General features: G+C 44.2%; 3 protein-coding genes across 5 annotated transcripts in view; 2 read left to right on the top strand and 1 right to left on the bottom strand.

Moving 5' to 3' along the window:
* Positions 1 to 3608, top strand: part of CUNH1orf228 (chromosome unknown C1orf228 homolog) — a 6906-nt gene extending 3298 nt beyond the window's left edge. The window contains 2 exon segments of the mRNA XM_017743453.1: positions 217 to 325; positions 2979 to 3608. Coding sequence (XP_017598942.1) covers positions 217 to 325; positions 2979 to 3155 — 286 coding nt within the window. The 3' untranslated portion in view covers positions 3156 to 3608.
* A 98-nt stretch (positions 3609 to 3706) lies between these two features.
* Positions 3707 to 21139, bottom strand: KIF2C (kinesin family member 2C). Of its 3 annotated transcripts, XM_017743591.1 has the most exons (21): positions 20854 to 21139; positions 20674 to 20768; positions 18765 to 18866; positions 18498 to 18546; positions 15725 to 15850; positions 14864 to 14980; positions 14362 to 14462; positions 14018 to 14113; positions 12968 to 13022; positions 12722 to 12884; positions 12353 to 12443; positions 10705 to 10768; positions 9518 to 9609; positions 9126 to 9268; positions 7528 to 7732; positions 6962 to 7072; positions 6387 to 6454; positions 5101 to 5203; positions 4907 to 5023; positions 4420 to 4546; positions 3707 to 4229 (listed from the first exon to the last, which is right to left on the bottom strand). In XM_017743591.1, the coding sequence occupies exons 1-21, from the start codon at positions 20915 to 20917 to the stop codon at positions 4153 to 4155; spliced, it is 2166 nt and encodes a 721-aa protein (XP_017599080.1). In that variant the 5' UTR covers positions 20918 to 21139; the 3' UTR covers positions 3707 to 4152. The 3 variants fall into 3 exon arrangements, with proteins under 3 accessions (XP_017599080.1, XP_017599082.1, XP_017599081.1); XM_017743593.1 differs by lacking the exon at positions 14864 to 14980 and having other exon boundaries at positions 20854 to 21134; XM_017743592.1 differs by lacking the exons at positions 20674 to 20768; positions 20854 to 21139 and adding an exon at positions 19093 to 19178.
* Positions 20916 to 21586, top strand: part of RPS8 (ribosomal protein S8) — a 7661-nt gene continuing 6990 nt past the window's right edge. The window contains exon 1 of the mRNA XM_017743452.1: positions 20916 to 21081. Coding sequence (XP_017598941.1) covers positions 20916 to 21081 — 166 coding nt within the window. The remainder of the gene's footprint in view (positions 21082 to 21586) is intronic.

Here is a 21586-nt window from a genome sequence, read left to right as displayed (position 1 = left end):
AGCCGAATTTTTGCCTCTGCGTGGTGCTGCTCGTGCCGACGATGCGAGCACACCCGAGCGCCGCGGGGTCCTTGTCCACTACCGCTCGCTTTGTTCTCAGCTGCCTCGCTCCGCTCCGCCCTCGCCAGCAGGAGGGCCGGAAGCACCGGGCTTGGTCGGGGCGGGCCGCCTCCTCCGCTTGGTATGATCAGCATACCCGGAATGCTGTGCGGGCAGCGCCGGGCCGGCCCCGCCGAGCACCGTGGTCGTGGGCTCGGGCCATCCGGGCTGTGGTACCGGCGGGGGCCTGGTGCCGAGCCGGGTGAGGCGCCGGAAGGAGTGGGAAGTAGGGGAAGGAACTGAGTGAGGGTCGCCGTGTCCTGTGGGACAGGAACCGGGAGTGAGCATATGTGCGGGAAAGGTTAGGATTATACTCTGGTTTCTCTTCAGATCGTGTAAATCTTTCGCCTTTTACTAAAGATTTCCGTGGAGAGGAACAAGTACGAGTCTTGAAAAATTTTTTGAGGCTCCATTTCGGTGGGGCTGACCTTATTCTGGTTAAAGAAAGAAAAAGTGTTGGGGGAGGGATGGCTGGCATGGGTTGTTGTTGTTGTTGGATCACGGCATTAACGCGCGGGATTGGGGTTTATAAGCGGTCTCACGCGGTTCGGACCGTGGGCATAACGTATGCGCGGGACACCGGTGGCAGCCGAACCACCGTGCCCCCCCCATCCCCGCCCCGGGCTCCTCCTACTCATTACCGGCGCCTCGTTACCGGGCTAATTTGATACCCAGGGCCGGGGATGCGGGGCGGGGAGCGCCGGCCGGGCGAGCGAGCGTCGCCCTGACTGATGGGGGATGGAGCAGAAGGTGCCTATGTTGGAGAGGAACGGTGGGGGCATACTCTGGTTTCTCTTCAGATCGTATAAATCTTTCGCCTTTTACTAAAGATTTCCGTGGAGAGGAACAAGTACGAGTCTTAGGAAATTTTTTGAGGCTCCATTTCGGTGGAGCTACATATACTTGGTTTAAAAACAGGGGAAGAAAGTGCTATACCTTTTGTAGGATAACCCGGGTTTTACAGTGGTTGTTGTAGTCTGTTATTTGTATACCCCCTGACTTGACTGCCACAAACGCTAGCCAAGGTACGCCCGGGTGACGTTCCAGGGTGACAGGGAGGGTCTTTCATTCAAGGTCCATCACCACCTGCCGGGCTCAGCCGTCACCTTGACAGGTAGGGGAGGTGCAGGGGGCTGTCCCCTGAGGCGAGGAGTGCAGCAGCAAAGACTGCCCGGGTCGAGGCGGGGGTTGCCTGTAGCACTAATGCTACCCTGCAGGCCTCCAGAGATGTGCTGAGGGCTGCTGGGTGCGGCTGGGGAACAGTTCCAGCACTGGGTGATTGCTGTCCTGGCTCAGCAGTGCAGGCCACAGTAGCCCCGGCTGCCTGAGCTGTGGTATGTGCATAGATCATGAGATATAGCCACACTGTTACCTGAAAAACTACATCCATCGTCCTTTCATGCTAGCAGTGTAACTCCACCTCTCTTTGAAGTGTTTCGAAGCATCATTCTCTCCTTCATAATGGTCCTCATACACACAATCACACTTTGTCTGAGGGAGCCTGTGCTGGTGTATGTTTAACAGGTAGCTACTACAAAAGTCATTCAGTGAGAAACTGGAGTAGAAGCTACAAGACCACAAAAAGAACCTTAGATAAGTGGCATCGTTTTGGTAGAAAAGGACTGGGACATGTCCCTCCCAGGAAAGATTCACCCATTCACGCCTGGCACTCATCTCTGCTGAGTATCTCAGCTCTGCCAAGTCTCCAGCCCTAAGCTGGTTAGAGATAGGCATGTTTGGGAATGGGGGAGAGTTGCTGCCTACAGGTAGAAGTGCTCAGACCCTCCCTGCTACTGCCACCAGAGCTGGCTTGAAGTTTTACTCATAGGGAGATGGAAAATCTGCTCTGGCCTTGTGTGCTGTCACTGCTGACGGCTGGGCCTGGAAGCAACGGCTGTCCTGCACAGGGATGAAGGGTGTTGGATTGCTCATGGCCACTGTATTCTCCACACAACTGGGAGCCACAGCCAGCAGTGAAACACCCTTGTATAACATCAGCGACCCAGTGAACAACCTGGTGCCTATGGTTGGTTGACTGCACAATCCTTAATGAAATTCAGCCATTTGTACTAAAATTGGTTCATTCAGTATGAATTTCCTGCACTGTCCACAAGATAGTGCTGTCAGAACACTTTTTCTGCAAAAGCAGATGACAGAAAATGCTTGGTGGGTAGGAAGACAAACCTGAGGAGTTTTCCAGTGACAGCCTCTCAGAAGGAAGTGTGGTGATGTTTGCCTGGGGTTTTTATGGTCACACAAGAAACTTGCCAGACTTTAACATACACCAGGAAGCTCCCACTGACTATTAAACAGTTGGCTCTCAGCAAGCCCCACTGTTAAATGATTGTCAATCCATGCACAGCTGAACATTCCTTGTTTGTTTTGGGACTCTCGTGTCTGTTGGTGCTACACGGGCAGGACAGGAACACAGCATTTTCCATTGCAATTGCACCAAGAGGCCCAGACTCAGGTCATCGTGTACTTCTTCCCCCATCCAGGGTAGGAGCTGATGGCCTGCAGACCAGGTCTCCAACTCCTAGGGTGGATATATGGAAAACAAGCATTGTTAGGTCCACAGAGGGAAGGTAGTGGGCAGTACTTTGTTCCTTGCCCAGGGAAAGGCTGGATAATCCAAGATAACACCTGAAGCAGAACAGGAATGTCTTGCTTTTGTCCAGACTTAGGGCGTAACAGCCCTTTTACTCTGGCTGTGCTATCTTAGTATGATGCAGGCAGAGCCCAGGTACAAGTCAGCTTTGACAGTTCAGAAACGCTCAGAATGCTCAGCCCCACTCTGCTCCCAGAACCTAAACTGTTGAGTACAAAGTGCCCCAGCTGTGGAGGAGGATTGTGCCTGGACTGAAGTATCCCTTCTTTAGGTGCTTGTGACTAATGTCTACTCACATCCCTCAAAGAGCTTTTGCTGTAATTTCCAGGCCAACCCTGAAACATGGCACACAAAAATTGATCCCATCCAGGCTGAATAACTGACCTCCACTAGAGTTGGCATCCCCAGACACACAGCAAGGATGCAGTCCATAGACAGGAGGTGCTGAGCTAGGGGGGCATTGTCACTTAAATTAGAGCCTTGACTTTCAGAGGGAGAAGGCAACTCTAAGAAAAAAGAGGGAGTAAGGGTAGAAGGATCCCTTTGTGATTTGATGTTTGCATAGCTGGCTCCTGTGTTGCTGAACCCAGAGCCCACACAACTATTTTGTGCTTTTGAAGACAAATGCTGAACTGAGCTGAACAAATAAGAAAGAGCAGGCACCAGCACATCCCTCACAACTGTTCCTGCCCTGAACCTGCTCTTTTCCCAGACAACAGGGTGAGCAGGACGATCTGAACCCAGGCTGCACACAAGGGCCATGGCAGCACATAGCTGCACCTAAGCCAGCTTCCCCCTTGTCAGGGGATCCCAGCAGGATCTCAAAATTAAGAGACAAAATGTATTTTGAGTGATTTTTATGTAAACTTTACAAGTATAAAGATTTTGAAAAGAAACTTCATCCAAGAAATCAGCCTCCCTACCAACAATGAGCCAGTCTTTAGGAGCTGTTAGACTTTACCAAAATCAGCAATAAATATTTTTTATAGGACAGTTAACTAGATCCAACAACGTTTATTTATTCAACTTCTTAAAATACTGGATTTTACAATCACAGAGTCCATTTTCTTTCTAGAAAAGCAAAACTTGCAACAGTTTTGCAATGTTTCAAGCACATCTGGAAAAGGTTATATACTATACATGTGTATTTAGTTCTGTTAGGGGAGACCATTGTCACTAGCAAAGGGCCAGATGCCAGACATCTCAGGCAGAGACTACAGACTCTCAGGCCCCCTACCCGAGCATTGCAGTGGGTGCATTTTAGCACTTTGCTGAGTACCCTGATACAGGCCATGAAGAAAAAGGCTGCTGTGTTCACTGCCCTTGGGCATGTGACCTGCAGACACTACCACATTTAAAACAGGAGTGATACAAACCACTGATGAACATGAAAGACAAGACAAGTGCATGCAAGATTGCTTGTGAACCAGGTTTTGCTGTAATAACTAAGGCCTCTGCCAGCTTATCTGCTTGCTGGCTTGCTCCTCCAGTTGCATGGCTGTCCCCAGGGCATCCAGTGTTTCTGTAAAGAAAGGTAAGAGCAACAGGGTGACTGATCTGGAAGCTGAATTTTCCAGCCCAGCTGTCGCTCTCAGCAGACTTCAGAGCTGTGCAGGACTGGGTACTCAAACCCCCCCGGTATGCTGGCATTACTTTCAAGTCTTTGGAAAAGCCTTAGTAACAGTGCTAGTAAGATACAGGGTCTAACATACCTCTGACACTGAGGAAATTTCTTGAGCTGTCCTCTACAAAGTACTTAGCTCTGGCCACAAAGGTCTCAAGATCATAGTCTGGTTTCTCTGCAGTTCCCAAGAGGTAGTCAAGTTCAGTCGTCATTCTCTGTATTTACAAGGATAACAGTGATGAGAAATGGACTTTCTGGAAATTCAATTAGTTTCTTCAAATCTGGCAATCTAATCAACATAGCTGAGCTTCTACAGACCAGGAGCAGTCAGTGCTCATTAGCAGCAAGTAGAGGTTGCTATTTGGAGGGGAAAAGGAACTGGCAAAAGCACTGGAATGCCCCAGTTTAACCAGTTGAGCCAGAAACTACAGGAAAAAGTTGGCAGTGAGGAAAAAGTAACACCACTGGTACAGCATCTTGCATTGCTGCCTCCCCAGCAGCACTTGGCTCAGACAAAGCAAGCTGCTATCAACATATAGAAGGCAGTCTGGGCTGGGTTTGCTGCTTCCCCATACCTGTCTCAGTTCTCTGAGCTGTTCTACAACCTTCTCCTCCCATTCACTAATTTGAGTCATAACCTCTCGATAGCTGAACATGTGGGGAGAGAGTTCTTCCTCTTCATCCTTGGAGAACTGCAAGAAATAGCCCAGGTAAGAAAAGCAAGTTGTTCCGAGCTTTGAGTTCTGTTTAGCCCACTGCACACACATACATTGAATTGAAGACCTGAGCCTTCTATACTGGTCTCTGTCTCCTCAGTCTCCATCTGACTCTGTGTGTCACTACATCCGTCATGAGGGCTGAGCTCTTTCACTCTGCAACAAGAAGATTTGTCACTCAAATTCATCTTTGTCAGTTTCTTGGCTACAGCATCACAAAGCAGCTACTGCAATCAATCAGTGCTCAGCAAGAAACAATCAATCAGCTGCACTTCAAAAGTGGCACAATTACCATCCCCATTACGTGGGCAGAAGCCCCTGAAGACTGTGGGAAGGAAAGCCAGGAGATGTTTGTGTTAAGGAAACTTTCCTGTCCGGGCATCCAGGAGCCACTCTGGCAGTTACACTCACATCACCTGAGCTGGGACTGAAGTCCCTTCACAGTGGGTGGTACATAAAACCTTGCACATAGTTCCTCAGGTCTCTGTGTGTGTGGCTATGCTATATGAAGGTTGCTCTCTTAGATTCTTAAGTCTGTTGGATTTGTAAGTAAGTTAGGCCTGTAAGTGAGATACTTTGTGCTTATAGTAAATTCAATAGAATCTTATGTTAAATTATTTAAATTAGGCTACAGATTAGGTGCAGTTAAAATCTTTAGGCCCAAACCATTGGTCTAGTGGGGGGTCAAGGGGGTCACATGAATCTTGTGACTCAAGGGGAGGGTCTCCCTTATTCCTTTTCATCCTTACCCCTTTTTCCATTTTTCAGACTTTCAGGTAGATAATATTAGGTTGATTCTGGTTTTAGATAGACTGATTTTAGTCAAATTTTTCTCTGTGTGCTTTAACCACCTAGTAAGTAGTAGAGTGAACCTTGACAACAAACTCTGTCTTTCATTTAATTTTAAACCTGCTTTTGCTGATACCTTTGCCAGTGATTCTTTGAGTGACCTAAAACACTCATTTGTGACACATTCTTAGCACACCCTTACAGATGGGTCAACAAAGTACTACAAAAAGTAAAAGGCACAGAGGCAACCATTCAGGACAGGATAAACACCCTACAAGAACCAGGCCAGTCTGAAGTCTAGCATGAGAGGAGATTCCTTTGAGGAAAAGAGACATTACTCATGGGTTTGCATCATCTCTATTATGCCTCACACAGAACACCCAGGTTAGTTTCATATGACAGCTCTAAGATACTTTGCTCCTAACAACTAACCTCCAGGTTGCCAATACAAACAATACAAGAGAACCTGAGGTTCCAAAGGTCGGAGTAAAAGCAGCTAAAACACCTTTTTACAATAAGATTAGAATCCCCAGGTCAGAAAGGCCATTACCTGTCAGCGTATCTCAGTGTGTTTAAGGTGTACTCACACGAACTCATGCCTGGAGAAATCATTGCTATCTGCAAACACAAAAGAAACCTTAGTGACTCCTATCTTGACTTTTGCTTGTTAATGGTCCTACAGATCTCACCACACAGGTGGTGAGGACATTTGAGGACAAAGGGTTGGAGTTGAGACAGTCAAGTCCATTTTTCTTTATGGATTCTGTGGGACATGCCAGCATCCCTGTATCCAATTTTCTACTGGCTTTGTGTGGACCTGCTGTGCCTCACCATCCACAGAAAGCAAAGCCCTTTGAGAGCACACCAAGCTCTCACAGATTCACTGTATTAAAAAGACTTCCACAGCCCTGCTTCTACTGGAGCTGGGCATAACTCACCAATTTATTATCTCACTCACCATGGGCAAGTTTCCATGAGGTAAATGGGGTTTTTTGGTTGGTTGGTTTTTTTTTTTGAAAAGATCTGAAGCTTTCTGACGTCAAAACCCCCTCTCTCTAGAGGAACATGCAGCTATTTGGTCAAATTATAGAACCTAAGCATTGGGTTTGACATGTGCATACTCACCATGCAGGTCCTTGAGTTTGCTCCTATGAAAGAGTCTCTTAGCACCTGGGTCAGCTTGCTCTCCCGAAAAGGGGTGTGAGACTTGTTCTGTCCTAAAGCTCGGATGCACTCCTATGAAATGACAAGTCTTGTGAATGCAGTATCAGCATCTCTCTTCAAACACCCCTGCAAGCTATCAACCACCAACTGCTGGTAAACCCAACAGGCTGAAGAATGGTCACATGTATTGCTCTAAGCTCTTCATAGTCTTTAAAATATACTCTGGGTATTTGACTGTCACAGGGCAGTAGGTGTAGTCATCATATGTCATAAAACCCCCCCAAAAAACAAGATCAACTTGAATGAAGCTTGAAATAGCTAGACCAGTGTCTGTCCTGACAAGACTGCACTACTGTCCTGGAAACATTCTAAATGGAAATATACTCTATTCTTAGGTTGCTCACATCCTAAACTAGTACTTCTTCAGTTGTTTTTTCCTTGTACTGAAAAGAAACAGAACAGATAACCCCAGAGTTGAACAGAATCCACATGTGGATTATCACTCTGCTCCATGAGCTGTAGCTCACCTTCAAAGCCAGCAAGCTCTTATTGATTTCAGCACCTTCCATCCGTGTCTGCCGATCAGCACTAGATGTGTCTGCACCCCTTTCATTTCCTGCCAGGTCCACCAAGGAAAACTTGCCAATCATTTGTCCTCTTCGGCGCAGTATGATTTGGAAGCAGGCATGTGAGCGTGAAGAGCTGGCATTTGCAAAAGTCTGCCCAGATGTCCTACAGCAAAGATACAAACAAGCCTTAGAAATGTGTCACAGAAGACAACAGGTCCTGACAGCACTAGACAAGACTTGTAGCCATTCAATTAATCTCCTAGGGTTTATCCTGCACATTAATACTGTGAGTTTGTGTGAATTATGGAATTGCTGCTGATATAAGAGCACAGAACTACTTGTGAAAAATATGAAGCTGCACCCTGCTTATAGAGATTTAAGACTATTCAAGCTGCCTGGATCAACTCAGCCAGCCTACACTGGAATGCCTTTCTGAGTGCTAAGGTCTCACATGGACTTGAGCTGGAAGTCACACCTTCAGCATGCCACACGTCATTTTCCTAATGCATCTGCCATTATACAGTAAGCTCAGCCAAGCTCCCCACTAAACAGCATTAGCTGTGCTAGCACATTACAATCATGGTAAATCCCTTTCTCCAGCCAAGCTGCCTTGGCACTTCACCTCTGCTGTGCAGCTGCACCTGCCCCATCACTGCAAGGCACAGAGTGATATCTTTCAATTTAAACCTCCCTGTGACCTTCACTGTCAATTATTCCCTGAGAATGCTGGCAGGTTCATTGTTCCACCCACTACCGGTTAAAAAGGAAGGAGTAGTCTGAAAAGTTAAAACAGTTCTTAACTAAATTGCCAGCCAAAAAAGGATGCACAGAATGCTGAATAAGCTTTTAGGATGAACATATTTGCCCACACAGTGCAGTACAGAAGCCAAGGAGCTCTCATTTGCCTATTAACATTTCCACAGCAGTTGCAACTTAACTGAAGCAGGTAACACTTGGTAATATAGATTTTAGCTCCCAATCAAAGACACCAGTATGATGCCAGAGCTGCCCCTACCACAGCCTTTCCTGCCAGGATGATGCGCCAAGCCTACAGCTGTCCCTTGGCACCTGCTTTCAAGGATTCTTTAGACAAGATTCCTGAACCACATACAGTATTTTTGTTGCCATTGGAATAACTCATCTGCCTGCAGTTAAGCCAAACCATTTTGCAACTATGGTTCATACCAGCTGCTGTTCCCTGATCCTACAAGCCCACATGGAGCTGTTTGTATTCCTGTAAACTAGCTGATACTTCTAGAAAGCTCCAAGGCAGCCATCTCCTCATGTGAATGGTTTCTCTTATTGGAGTTCCATGAGGACACATGAACGGGGAGCTCTGACGTTTTCTATGGAAGGCAGGCTGAACCCATCCCATCTAGTCTTTTGTTGAGTAACCACTTTCTGGTATTCATGCAGAGGTGCTGCTCAGTGCCTTTACTGGGAACAACAAGCTTCTGTTTAAATCTCAAAGCACCAGCTATAGGCATCATATATGTTTTTCTAAACATGGAGATGCCACAGGACATGACCTTCTTAAATGTTTTAAGGCACCAAACCTGCAGGCACTGCCAGTCGTGATCATTCTGATGACATCCTCAGCACAGCCAACTGGTTTCTCTTGGAGACCAACAACCTGGACCTGTTGCTTGCCATCCTCCAGGACTCGAAGCTTGGCCTTCTTATTCAAGAGGTCAAACACCTATATTTAGGCAACAAGATTGAGGCAAACCTGAACAGGGACTCCTTGTAAGTATTTTTCCCTGTCTTTATACAAAGCTATATAGAAACAGCATCTTTAACATAGACTTTCAATTCAATTCCAAACACACCAATAAAAACAAAATACATAGAACGATCTAAAGTATTAAGTTTGACTCAGCTACTTATGAAATATTCAACCAAAGAAATCAGGTCAAGATTTGAAAATTGAAAAAAAAAAAAATCATACCTTTCCATTGTATATTTCAAAGAAAGTCACATAGACTTCCAGATTCTGACTCCTGTACCTGGGCTGATTTAGGAGGAGGAATACATCTTGTGCTAGTGAGGAAAGACAGAAGTTAACTGGTTTAAAACACATTCTAGTTGCTACTTGATCTACTTTCAAACACTGCACAGCTATAAGGCAGTGTCTAGCACTGAGTGACAGTTATCCAAACAAATGCTAACAATCAGTGCTGTGCTACCATCTGGAGAACAGATTCAGCAGAATCCTTATCCAGGGACTGAAAACAGGGGAATACAGAAGTTTCAACTGCTAATGTCACCCACAGACAACAATCCTTACTGCTCTGAGGGAACACTGGGATGCTCTATTGTTCTGGACAGGCCTGAAAAAGTCACGTGTTTGCATTTCAAGTGCATCTTGCAGCAAGTCTAGAAAACACACATCCCTGAACATCTGCATTGCTGCGGTTTGGAGACAATATACCAGATTAGTTGAGCCTGTGGCTGGATCCAGCACAGCTTTTCACAATTAAGCTCCAGACTTTGAAGCTGAGCTGAAAAGCAAAGACTCCTTCAGGGCCAGTCATAACTATTTTTCAGAGATCAGCCAACAGTTGTTCCTGGTTCAGCTGCCTTGCTACAGACTAGTTTCACACTGTGTCGTTCTAAAGGGAAGGTAAAGGTTGGGTTTCATAGTACTTTCCAGGCATTATATTAAGAAGGGGCTTCTAAGCATCCATTTTCTGAAATAATTTTGGACATGCTAGGTTTTTTTTACATTTAAGGTTTATAGGAAGAAACACAATACATACATCACATGTATGTATTTCACATAACAAGTTTTATATCAAAAATGGGTAGAGTTGTGTTGTACTCAGATATGTCTGAAACAAAAGCAAAGCAGAAGAATCAAAATGAAATGGTTCTGCCCAGCAAATGCCTAAGTAGAAAATGTGTCATCTCTTTGCATCATAAAAAAATATCTTCTGGTGGAGGAAAAATATTTTGTTAAATGAATAAAAAACCAATCATACCTCCTGCAAACGCCAGCTCTTATTATTGAAAACACAATTACTTTATGTATCTTCTACTGGACATGTTTCAAATAACCATACAAAACCGTATCTTCTCTAGTTAAGAACAACAAGCATTAATTTGACTTTTGTATCTATAGAAGAATCAACTTACAGGCAAAAGCATATATGCCCTTTGAGGCATTCTGGGTTCTCCCTGAGAAGTCTCCACCCATAGTCTGTGAAGAGAAAAGGCCAGAGGTCAGGCATGGCACCAACAAGTCAGCCTATCTGATCTCGGTCCCAAAAACAGACTAGGAAGTTACCACAGATAAGCCCAAATGCCAGTGAGGTTACTGGAACACAGTGCCAAATTAGTTTGCAGATTCCCTATCAGTTCAGAAAGAAGATCTGGCCTACACAAAGCAACAGCTGAATGCCGGTAAGGCTCTGGGGTGCAGAGTCAAAGCAGTTGTTCCTCCAAGGAAAATGTATGGCATTGACAGTGCAACCAAACAGCCTCTAGTCAGAAGAGATAAAGCTTCATTTGTTAGGGTCTAGGTTGAATAACATTTTTGCTGCTACTTGGAAAAGTTAACATGACATGAAAATACAAATTTAGAGCAGACAATACCTTTAACTCCTTTGACCAAAGTATCTTTGATCACAACAAAATTTTCAGTCAGTGCAATCCTAGTGACTTGCTCTACCACTGTTATTTAAAACACAGCTCAATCCCATGACACATTCTCAATCTACCAGAATTTAATGTGCAGCACTCCAGTCTCAAGGTACAGCTGTTGTCCTTGCTGTCCTAGTTGTCCCCGAGGATTGGGAAGGGAAAGTAACTTCACCTATGATTTTAGTGCATCACAGCTGTATTCCACAGCTGCAATGATGCTCAGATAAGCAGGTTTCTCTGCCCTTCCCAGTGCAATGAAAGCAGCCTGTGTTCAAACTTCTATCAACTTCCAACTTTCTGTCTGGATTACTGGAAGAGATCTACAGCTCACTATATAACACTTAAGATAAGAGGTGCTAGCCTAAAACTTGCCTCTGACACTGAATGACAGCAACAACTCTGATTACTCAAAGCAGTGAGTTAGTCCAGCCCAGTGCAGATCACTGTGGTTTGAAGCAAGCACTTCTTGCGGATCAGAACAGCACATTTGGCTCCACTATCATGCTATGAGGATTCTTCCCCATAGTTCCCAGAAGAAGAAAGTTAAAGACAACACAGCTGTTGAAAATTTACAGCAAGCTTTATCTTTTGAGACAGAAGACAATTTTCACAACTCTTGAAACTGCAGCTGTTAGACTGGAAGGAGTGGTTAGAAAGCAAACACGCTAACTCACCCACTTCACAAACAATACCAGATCACTTAAGTATTTATGTGCATCAAGAGGGTTATTCTTATATAATTGCTGAAGTCTTTGGAGTGTCTCCAAGCTCAAAACACAGGATAGACAGTGGCCTTTGTCTCAGATGGAGGCTAATAGCCCCACTTTTCAGTCAGGAGTTAAACAGCAACAGGCATTTGAGGCAAGAAATAGTCATGACTAAAACTGACATGTCAGGACATCCTAAATCTTTGAAAAGCCACCTATGGGGGATTTTAGTACACTTTTCCTGACAACCTCGAAGGAAACCCACTGGTACATATAGCTACAGAAAAAGAGATAACATCTTACAAAGTATTAGCTTTAAGACAATAAAACCAAGGTCCAAACTTCTTACACGATCCTACTCATGCTCAAACATCAGGGAGCTTTGAAATACTTTATCAAAGCTAGAAAATTTGAGACGCTGTGGAAAAACTTACATGTGTCTTGCCACTGCCTGTCTGGCCGTACGCAAAGCATGTCGCCTTCCCACCCTCAAAGATGGTCTCTACAAGAGGTCTAGCAGTAAATCTGAATATTCAACAGATAAAAACTAGTTAAGGCAAATATTTCATACCCTGCTTCATCATCATCAGTTTTAAGGAAAAAAAACTAAAACAAAAGCAAATCCATAAGCAATCAAGCAAGGCCATGCCAAAAATAAGCTTGAGACTTTTCAGTCCTTTGGCTTCCTCCAAAAAGGATTTTAATACTTATTTCAGGTAACAGTTTCTTTAAGCTTAGATGCCATCTAGCCATAGCTGCATGCTTTTATCTGAAAGTCATTCCCACTGGGCAACAAGCATTACCTGTACACCATTTCATTTGAAGAAGTTTCATCAAATGAAAAGTCAAATCTAAATGTTTGGGTTTCAAGGTATTTTGTTAGGTCCACTTTCTGCTTTGGCTCATGCACCATCAGGACATACTTGCTCGGAACAGTAACCACATCACATTCCTTTTTGAGAAGTTCTGTTGACAGAAAAGACCCTCAGTTTTAACAAAAATGAACAAAGTCAAACTGTTCAAGACAGCTGTTTGGTCAGTACACTCACCTTGCCTATTGAGAGGGCGCTTTCTCACACAGACACAAATCCTGTGCTCTTCTATCTAAGAGAAAAGTAAGAAAATACGTAATTATTTTCCAGTTACACTCACTCTTTATTACAGAGAGATCAGATGCTCCCTCACATCCATTTTTCTATATGCTGATCAGTTGCTTCTGAGCCAACCCACTCATGCAGGGATGTCAATCTTAAAGTGCATTCAGTGAAAAAGCAACACTACAAATAATTTACCTTTATGTAGCATTCTCCAACGTATCAGGTGGAAATGCTGCAATGCTATAGAAACTGCCCCAAGTACTCTGTACCAGAAATAGTAAAAAGTGTAGTCCTCAGCCAGCTTTCCAACAAAACTTACAATATCAATGCTGCAGCTATGGTCAAATAATTAATCAGGCAAATTAATACTGTCATTTACCCCAGAGGTTTTTGTGATCTGGAGTTCTTTACTGATGCAGCAAGTTTAGCTATTTGTGCAGCACAGCTACACATCAGATGAGCTGGGAAGTGCATATGCCATTGGGTGAGACAGAAGGCAAAGGTAACAAGCTCTTCTCCTGTCACACAGTGATATGTACACTGTGGTTTTTAATGGCTCAGGGTACTGACCAAGCCAGGGTTCTCTAGTTTTTAACCTCTACTTTCGCTCCTCCACTTTTTGAGGTATTTAAAAATCCATATAACCTACTTATATTAACATATTCTGTAATAGGTCAAGAGTCCATTTTAAATGATACCTATTCCTACAACAATGGCTGTGCCACTAAAACTGAAAAACACTGATGGTCACACATCATTGCATGGTAATTGTTGAACCACAGGCTCTTCACTAGTGACACATGCAAAGTAAAACAAGACAGCTTAGCCCTAAATAGGGAAGGCAAGTGACCTCACGGATACCACCAGCTGCCTCAAGCTCACAATGTGCTCAGACAATTTCCAAGGTGCAGTGATGCACCAACTGCTTGATGTCAACATTTTCAGTACAAAACAGAGAAGTCTGTCTACAGGCTGCAGTTAGTAGCCTCAGTATTTACTTACTGGATCACTTATAGATATTGGCTGGCAGTTTAAAGTTTCTCTGAATTCCTTGATCATACGTGCAAACTCCCAGTTTGGACAGGTGCTGTCAAACTCCTGCATGGAAAAACCATGGACGTGAATGTAATTGATCTGTTACAGCAAAAAAGGTCCCAGAACCTGTTAAATAAGCAGCTGTGTGCAATTAAAAGCATTTTACAACATTCAGAACTTTCTGAAACCAGAATCAATCCACTTTTATGTACAGCTTTCTAAGAACTGTCCAAACTATGTTTTGTTTTCAACTACTGTTGTACAGTGTCCTACAGAATTTCCCCTTACAGGTGTATTGTAGAGTACTCCACCTGTGCTCGTTTTATCCTGATTTCACTAATTTGAGCTCTCTTTTCTTCTCTCTTGTTTCTCATTTTCTCCATCTCTTTCACAACGTTAGATCTTCTTCGAACTAGATAGAATGAAAACAGTTCCTTGGATTAAATTTTCATACTAGGTTTTAAGCACAAGACAAACATTTCAACTTTTCCAGGTTGCTGACAGACTAGCTCATACAGGAAACAATCACCTTCAGAAGGATGGCCATTAATTTTGCAGCACTTCCTTCCCAAACCAGATCTGTCACAGAAACTGCCTCTGAAGTCATGCTACCACCCTAAAGCAAAGGCAGCATTTCTGAGGCAATACCACTATAACAGAATTACACATCTCTAATAAAAAATGATCAAGATATTCTGTCTTGCTGCCAAAGCCACCTTTTCAAAGCTTTAGCTTCTGAGTGTACAAAGCAGCAATCACATAGTGATTCATTGCTGACTGATGAGTCAGTTTTTATCCACTGCTCTCTGGTACCTGGGCTGTCTGAAGAGCACTTTCTAGCAGCAGGCAGATGATTCTCTGTATTTCCATTTACACTTGATAGTGAGGCTTCTGTAACACAACCCAGCCCACTAGCCCTGGTTTGGCCAGCTGCAGAAAGAAGCCAGACCAAAACCAATAATTAGATTGCAGAGATCAAGAATAATTTTGTAATTTCTAAAGCCTCACAGACCAGAGGCATTGCTCAACTCCTGCAGCAGGAGATAGAACGATCTAAAACCTGTGGTAAATGTCCAAGTAAACTTTTAAATCCTTTGCCAATCACCAACTTTTATGCAATGCTGCAAATCAAGGCCAAAACAACTAGACAAGAGTTTATTATCAAGCTTCTTATTTCAGTGTTTTTGTAGAACTTGACATGCAAGGCATGCCCTCAGCTATTCATAGAGTGGCCTGGTAAAATAAATAACTACAATTTTGTAATTCAAGAAGGCTCAAGTTCTTTCTTTACTCAACCTGTATAGGTAAAACTATTACCAGTATAGTTACAGGGTGTGTTGTCTGCAGTGTTAAGGCACTTCTCTTCCCACTCTAGCCCCATGAACACCACTTTATGGCATTAAGCAGCTACCATATCCACCTAACATGCACAACCACAGCTCTCTGGATAAGAAAGTACATCATTATGCACAACATTGTTTCCAAAGTCCTTTGGAAAACACTTCAGGTAGGAGCTCTGGATATTTGCAGAGTGGCAGACCTCTAGGTCTCTCATTTTATCTATGAAAGAGTTCAGGTTGCTCTCCCACTAGGATTTGCAGTTTGAATAATTAAATGCACACAAAGTGAAAATTGTTTCACATTAAGAATTCACTGGAATGTTTCTCCACTTACCAGGAAGTGACAAATATTTTCTGGATTGCAAAGAAGTGCAGGGATCTACTGCCATCTCATCTTCCTGCACTGGGAAGCTGCACTGGGATTCTGTGATAGCAGTCATCCTGGAACGGCCACGCACAGCTTTGGAAACAGGAATCCAGAGACACTCAGACACTTGAAATTAATCAATTGCTCACAAAGTACAGAGCAGTGGAGAACAAAGTATGGTTAAAAGAATCTTTCCGATCAGCAAAGTGCAGGACAAAGCAATGCATATGGGTGAAAAGTGATCAATGAACACAGCACTACAGAAAAGCAAACAGTTCATTCCAGATTTGCAATTCCAGTGAATTTCTTTCAGATACCACTAAGGATTCACATAAGGATATGCAGTTCCAGCACCTTAATACCTAGGAAGGAGGAAGTTTCAAGTTAGAGAATTGCTAAAACCTCCAAAGCTTCACACTTGCAGGGCTGTTTGAATTAACTCTTTGATGGTGACAAGGGTACTGCAGCCTGGCAAATGGCCATGTGCAGCATTGTGCCCACCCACCATGAGGGCACCCACACACAGGCTGTGTGTGGTGCACAGTAGGCTGGGAGCTCCATGGCACTACATTCAGCGAAAAGACCCTGTATAATCACAACAGCAAGTCTTTGAAAAAAGTCCCTTTGTAGGCAGTCTCCATTTTCATATGCCAAGGTATTTCTTTCACTGAGATCAATTCCTTTGCAAAGCTTCCTAGGGGAAGGATTGGAATGTTTACCTCAATAGGTTTAAAAAAAGCAAATCTGATATGAAAAAAAAAGTGTGATGTGCAAGCTAGAACTCCCTTCACCTCTCATGACTAGCAATTATTAGAATTTATCCAGAATGAATCACTATTATTTCAAAAGACACCAGATCTATTGAAGACCAAGGGTTCATTTCAATTCTGAATCAAATTCCTTAGAACCATACCCAAAATTCAGTGCCCCTGCCTGTTAACTCTTTACCTTGAATCTTCTGCTCATGTGCAGAGGTGACTGCTGCAATTTTAGAAACAAAAAGCATCAGTTTCATTATACTCAAAAAGGGCATTTTATTCCCTTTTCTCTTGTCACACATGTCCAGACCTGATCTCATCTCACACTCAGCAGCACTGTTTCTATAAATGCTGGTGCTCCTGGACAAGGAGATTAACTGGAGGATTCACTTCATGTAAATGGGTTTCATTCAAGTGATTCTTGTATGTGAGGATATTCAGCATCCTCAAAACTTCCTATTGATTCATGGGATTGAGGCAGTATCTATTTCTTAATTCTGAAAGCACTGCTTCTGCTTCTCTCCTTTCCTGAATAAGATGGAGACAGACACCTTCTGATCTTCTTTAATTTGTTTAGTCTAAGAACAAGTCTGAAGCCAATGTTAGCTTTCTAATTGGTGCAGCACAGAGTTTGCAACAGGACAGATGCCCTGACACTCCTGGGCTTTAGCTAATTATAACAACAGAAATTATATGATGAATACTGAGAACACTGCTTCTCTTAAGCTCTGAGGAGGTCTTCAGGGACAAGACTGTGCCAGTAGGACAGGCAACAGATATTTCAGACATACAATTAGATTCTATACTTCAGGAGAGCTGTGACCTCTGCAAGGACATCTTTCCATCAACCAGTGACAGGATTAACACACCTTGTGTCTTCCAGCTGGCTATCCAGTTCTATTAACAGACCTATATATAGACAGTCATAATTTTACCACATCATTTTGCTTGTCAGTTCACAAAATTTATGGAGTTCTCTGAATTTGAGAAAGATCAGGATACTCTAGTACAGAACAATTTCTTACACTTTAAGATTCTTGGACAACTCCTGCCTCTCTGGTGCCAGGCAATTTGTACTGTTGTCTTCTGGGACCAGCTTCCCTGTCTTGCATCGCATGCAACAGAAGAGGGTAGACAAGCCCAGATGTTTTGTTTACAGCTCAATTGCATGGAGAAGCACAAGTTTTGGCTAACTATGCACTTTAAGAGAATCATTAAATTAGTAATGATTCAAGCTCAGCATCACACAGTGATAGACAAATATCACACAAATAGACCTGTAATGCTGCTATTTGCAATTCAAACAGCATAAAGAGTCAGCTAATAAAGCTAAAAGAAGGTAGACAATAGGCATTTTCTAACTCCTGACACCTCAGGAAGAACAATTTCTTAGCAATCCCACACTGACATCTCTATCTACTCTTCTGGCTTTGCTCAATACATTGTACTGACATGCAATCAGGGAGCTGGGCACACCAGCTGGCACTTTGGCTGCCTGCTCTGAAAATGTCTCCAAGCATAAAGATCTACTTATTGTCTAGGGAGACTGCTTGATGACGAGACATACATTTGTCACTGCTATTTCTTTCTTGTCCTTTCCACTCTCATTTTGACACTTTTAATCTTAATAACTGCCACTTAACTTCTGTTGTTTGTGGCATTTGCAAAACTCCATACAGAACTTTAAAACTCACTACAACAGCAACTGCCTAGTGACATTTAAAGCAGGGAATAACTACAGCAGAAGAGGAGAACACATCCACAAACCCCAGCTCACAGGAGCAGGACAGCAACCTGTTAGGAAACTTCCTGTCCTCGGGAGTCCAAAATATTGGTATGAGACAGTATCCTCTTTGTTAGCACTGCCTGAATGAGCAGCCTTATGATGTACTAAAGTAGAATATTATAGCTACAATGACAGGCCAGCACAGTTCCACAATAGCAGAGAAAAAAAAAAAAAAAAACAAACAACATTTTCTCACCTTCCCGGGGAGCAGGAATTTTTGAAAGTGTTGTTCTACGCTTCTGTTTCTGAAAAACAAGGAATGCTGTAAACAATTGCAGTAAGCAGCAAACACCTAGCACTGCTCTTCAGGGCACCATCAATACAACAAGAATTTCTGACCGAAGTTTAACTATGAGACAGAAAAGACAAGTAGAGATCTCAAACTTTAAGACTAAGAGTATTATATATAACAAACCTATGCTTTAGTACCTTAGAAAAAACTGAATTACTTTAAAGCACTTACCTGTAAAGTTACATTGTCTTGCAAAGGAACATTCTCTTTCACATCAGCAGCAGGTAGTTCTAATAATTCAGGATTTATTGCAATCACATCATTAATATCAACCTGCAAGAGCAAAGGCAGGATTTTACATAGTGGAATATTGCTGCTACCACTTAGGAATTGTTTTTTCCTAATCTGGACTTTCAGTGAAGGCAAACAAACTTGACCCACTGCCTGCTAAATGTTACATTCAAATTGCTTGGAAGAGTAAAACAGTAGTTCCTATTCCATTTGAACAGTCTGGTACATCTAAATACACCAGACAAAATGTGCTAGTTAAGCCATTTACCGTCATCTGCCAAACACCACACAGCTCTGCAGGTGCCATAGAGCACTTCTGAAGAGAAGGGCAAAGCCCATTTGGCATCCCCTGCTCTAATCTCTCACTGCTAATCTTAGTAAATCTCAGCAGCTCTGTGGCTTCTGTGCTAGGAGAGCATTAAGTGTTTACTGTGCGATTGTGCTTACCGAAATAAACGTCAAATAGCTGCTTAGACTCTGAGAAATGAAGGATTCAGCATTTAATCCATAACTTAACTCAACTGTATCTTCACTTGCTACTGCAAATGATTTCACCTGAGGTCAGCTATCACTTCCTGACTGACCCTCCTGTGAAATTATAATCCTGCCACACGATGGGGCACCCTGGCAAAGCCAGGGATAGGGCAGGCTCGAGCACAAATACAGAAACGCAGTCTCTGTTCTGTTTTTCAAAACTATCCCTGATGAAGAGATTGGAAGCACCTATACACAAAAATTCCACTATCACAGCAGCTTGCAACTGCAATTGCAACCTAACAAGGCAACACAAGCACCACCAGGAAGTTCTTGAGTTCTCAATTAACTTTGGAATTATTTAAATAAGAGTCCATGAAAGAAGAAAGCAAGTAGGTGAACCTCTCTAAAATGTGAAAATACCACTTTCTAGCATAAGAGAAATAATCTATGAAGTCTAATTCATATGGAATTGGTTAGCAGCTAATTAGAAAGTGAATTAGCTCAGAAACAGGTACGTGGACAATATATATATATATGTGTAAGCACATAGTATATATACATAAGCACATAAGAAAACTACTGGATTTTGAAGTATCTTCCTAAAGATTTAACATCTTGACACATGCAAGCAATTTAGCCAGAAATTATATCTGAACATGTATTTTTTTTTTATATTTGAATGCAGCAGGCACATGCACAAAGTAAGATTTGGTTTCAAACAACCAGCCAATGGCAACTTCTAAGATTTTCACTGAAATCCAGAGTCTGCACATTTCTAGAGACACCAGAAGGACAAGTACTTTTGCTCAGTGACAGAGACTTTTTTAAGTGACAGGATTTCAGCCACATCAGCCTCAAATGCCCCAGACTCTCCTCTCTCCCATCCCATCTCACACTGTATTTATGTTATATTGGTGCAGAGACTCAGGAAATCAAACCCAGCCCTGTTAACACGGCACCTTATTAGTAACAGATTTTAAGGAAAGCCTGAAGGCCATAGTAAAACACATGAAAAGCCAACAAACAGCCCAAAGAGCTGGAAAACTAGAATCTTGGGACATTCAGCATCAGCAGTCAACAGTGCAAGAGGCCCAACACCTCCTTGATCCCTTCTGGAAGGCAAAAGGTGCAGCTTTGGCACTGCAGCTCTCACACCTTACCTTAATGCATCTGGGGCATTGCTTTCATTATGTATAAAACAAGGAGAGCGCGGAGCGAGCTGCAGCAGCGCGGGACGAGCGCTGCCCATCCAGCGGGGCAGAAGAGCTGCGCCGCTCCTGACGAGCCTCGGGCTTCCCGGGGCACATCCCGCCGGGGCCCGGGAGCGTTGGAGCACCCGGGGAAGAAGGGGCCGCGAGCAGCTCTCACCCACCTCCTTGCCTTTGGTGGCGCCGCCCTCAGACCACTCCACGGTCACGCAGGAGTGCTCCACGTTCACCACCTTCACCGTTGCCTTATGGATTAAGCCTGGAAAAAGTCGGCATTGAGCCCCAACCTGGCCGCCCCACGCCGCGGCCGGGACCCTGCAAACTCCCCGTTCCCCACTCCTCACCATTGCTCCGCTGGATGTTAATGACGACGCCGGGGTGGACGTTGCGGTAGAGGCCGGAGTCCATGGCACGGGCACAGGAACCACGTCCCACCCCAGCAGCGAAACACCCGCCCGGCAACCGCCGCCGGTTTAAACCCCGCGCGCCGGCGTGCCGCGAGGGCTGCCGGGAGTCGCAGCGGGACTACATCTCCCGGCAGGCCCCGCCCCCACGGCAATCCCGGGATTGTCGTAGGCTGTGGGGCGCGAGGTCTGCCGGGAGAGGTAGTCCCTTGTGCAGGACTGCGGCTCCCGGGGAAGGGAGGTCAGGGCGGGCGGCCCTGCTGCGTGAGTTGCGGCTTGGAGCGGGCGGGGGCGGTGGTCCCGGGAAGGACTGCGGGATGCCCCAGCCGCGGTCGGACAGACCAGCCTCGGGGCCGGTGGAACGAGCGGAGACCCCACAGAAAGTAGACAAGCGTGACTGCTATGGGAACACGTACGCAACTGGTTCTATAGCACTGAATAACATCTCTAATGAACACAAGGAATTCCATCTGTTTTTAAACTGCAACAAATGTAGCTCTACCGAAGTAGAGCCTCAAAAAATTTCTCGACACTCGTGCTTGTTCCTCTCCACGGAAATCTTTAGTAAAAGGCGAAAGATTTATACGATCTGAAGAGAAACCAGAGTATGCCACCTCCTCCCTCCCCGACATAGCCGCCGTCTGCTCCACCCTACCGCAGTCAGGGCGACCAT

This window comes from Corvus brachyrhynchos, unplaced genomic scaffold (genome assembly GCF_000691975.1).
Source record: "Corvus brachyrhynchos isolate BGI_N302 unplaced genomic scaffold, ASM69197v1 scaffold48, whole genome shotgun sequence".
NCBI classification, from domain to species: Eukaryota; Metazoa; Chordata; class Aves; order Passeriformes; family Corvidae; genus Corvus; species Corvus brachyrhynchos.
Note: the sequence above shows the minus strand (reverse complement) of the source record. Positions and strands in the feature narration are given on the sequence as shown.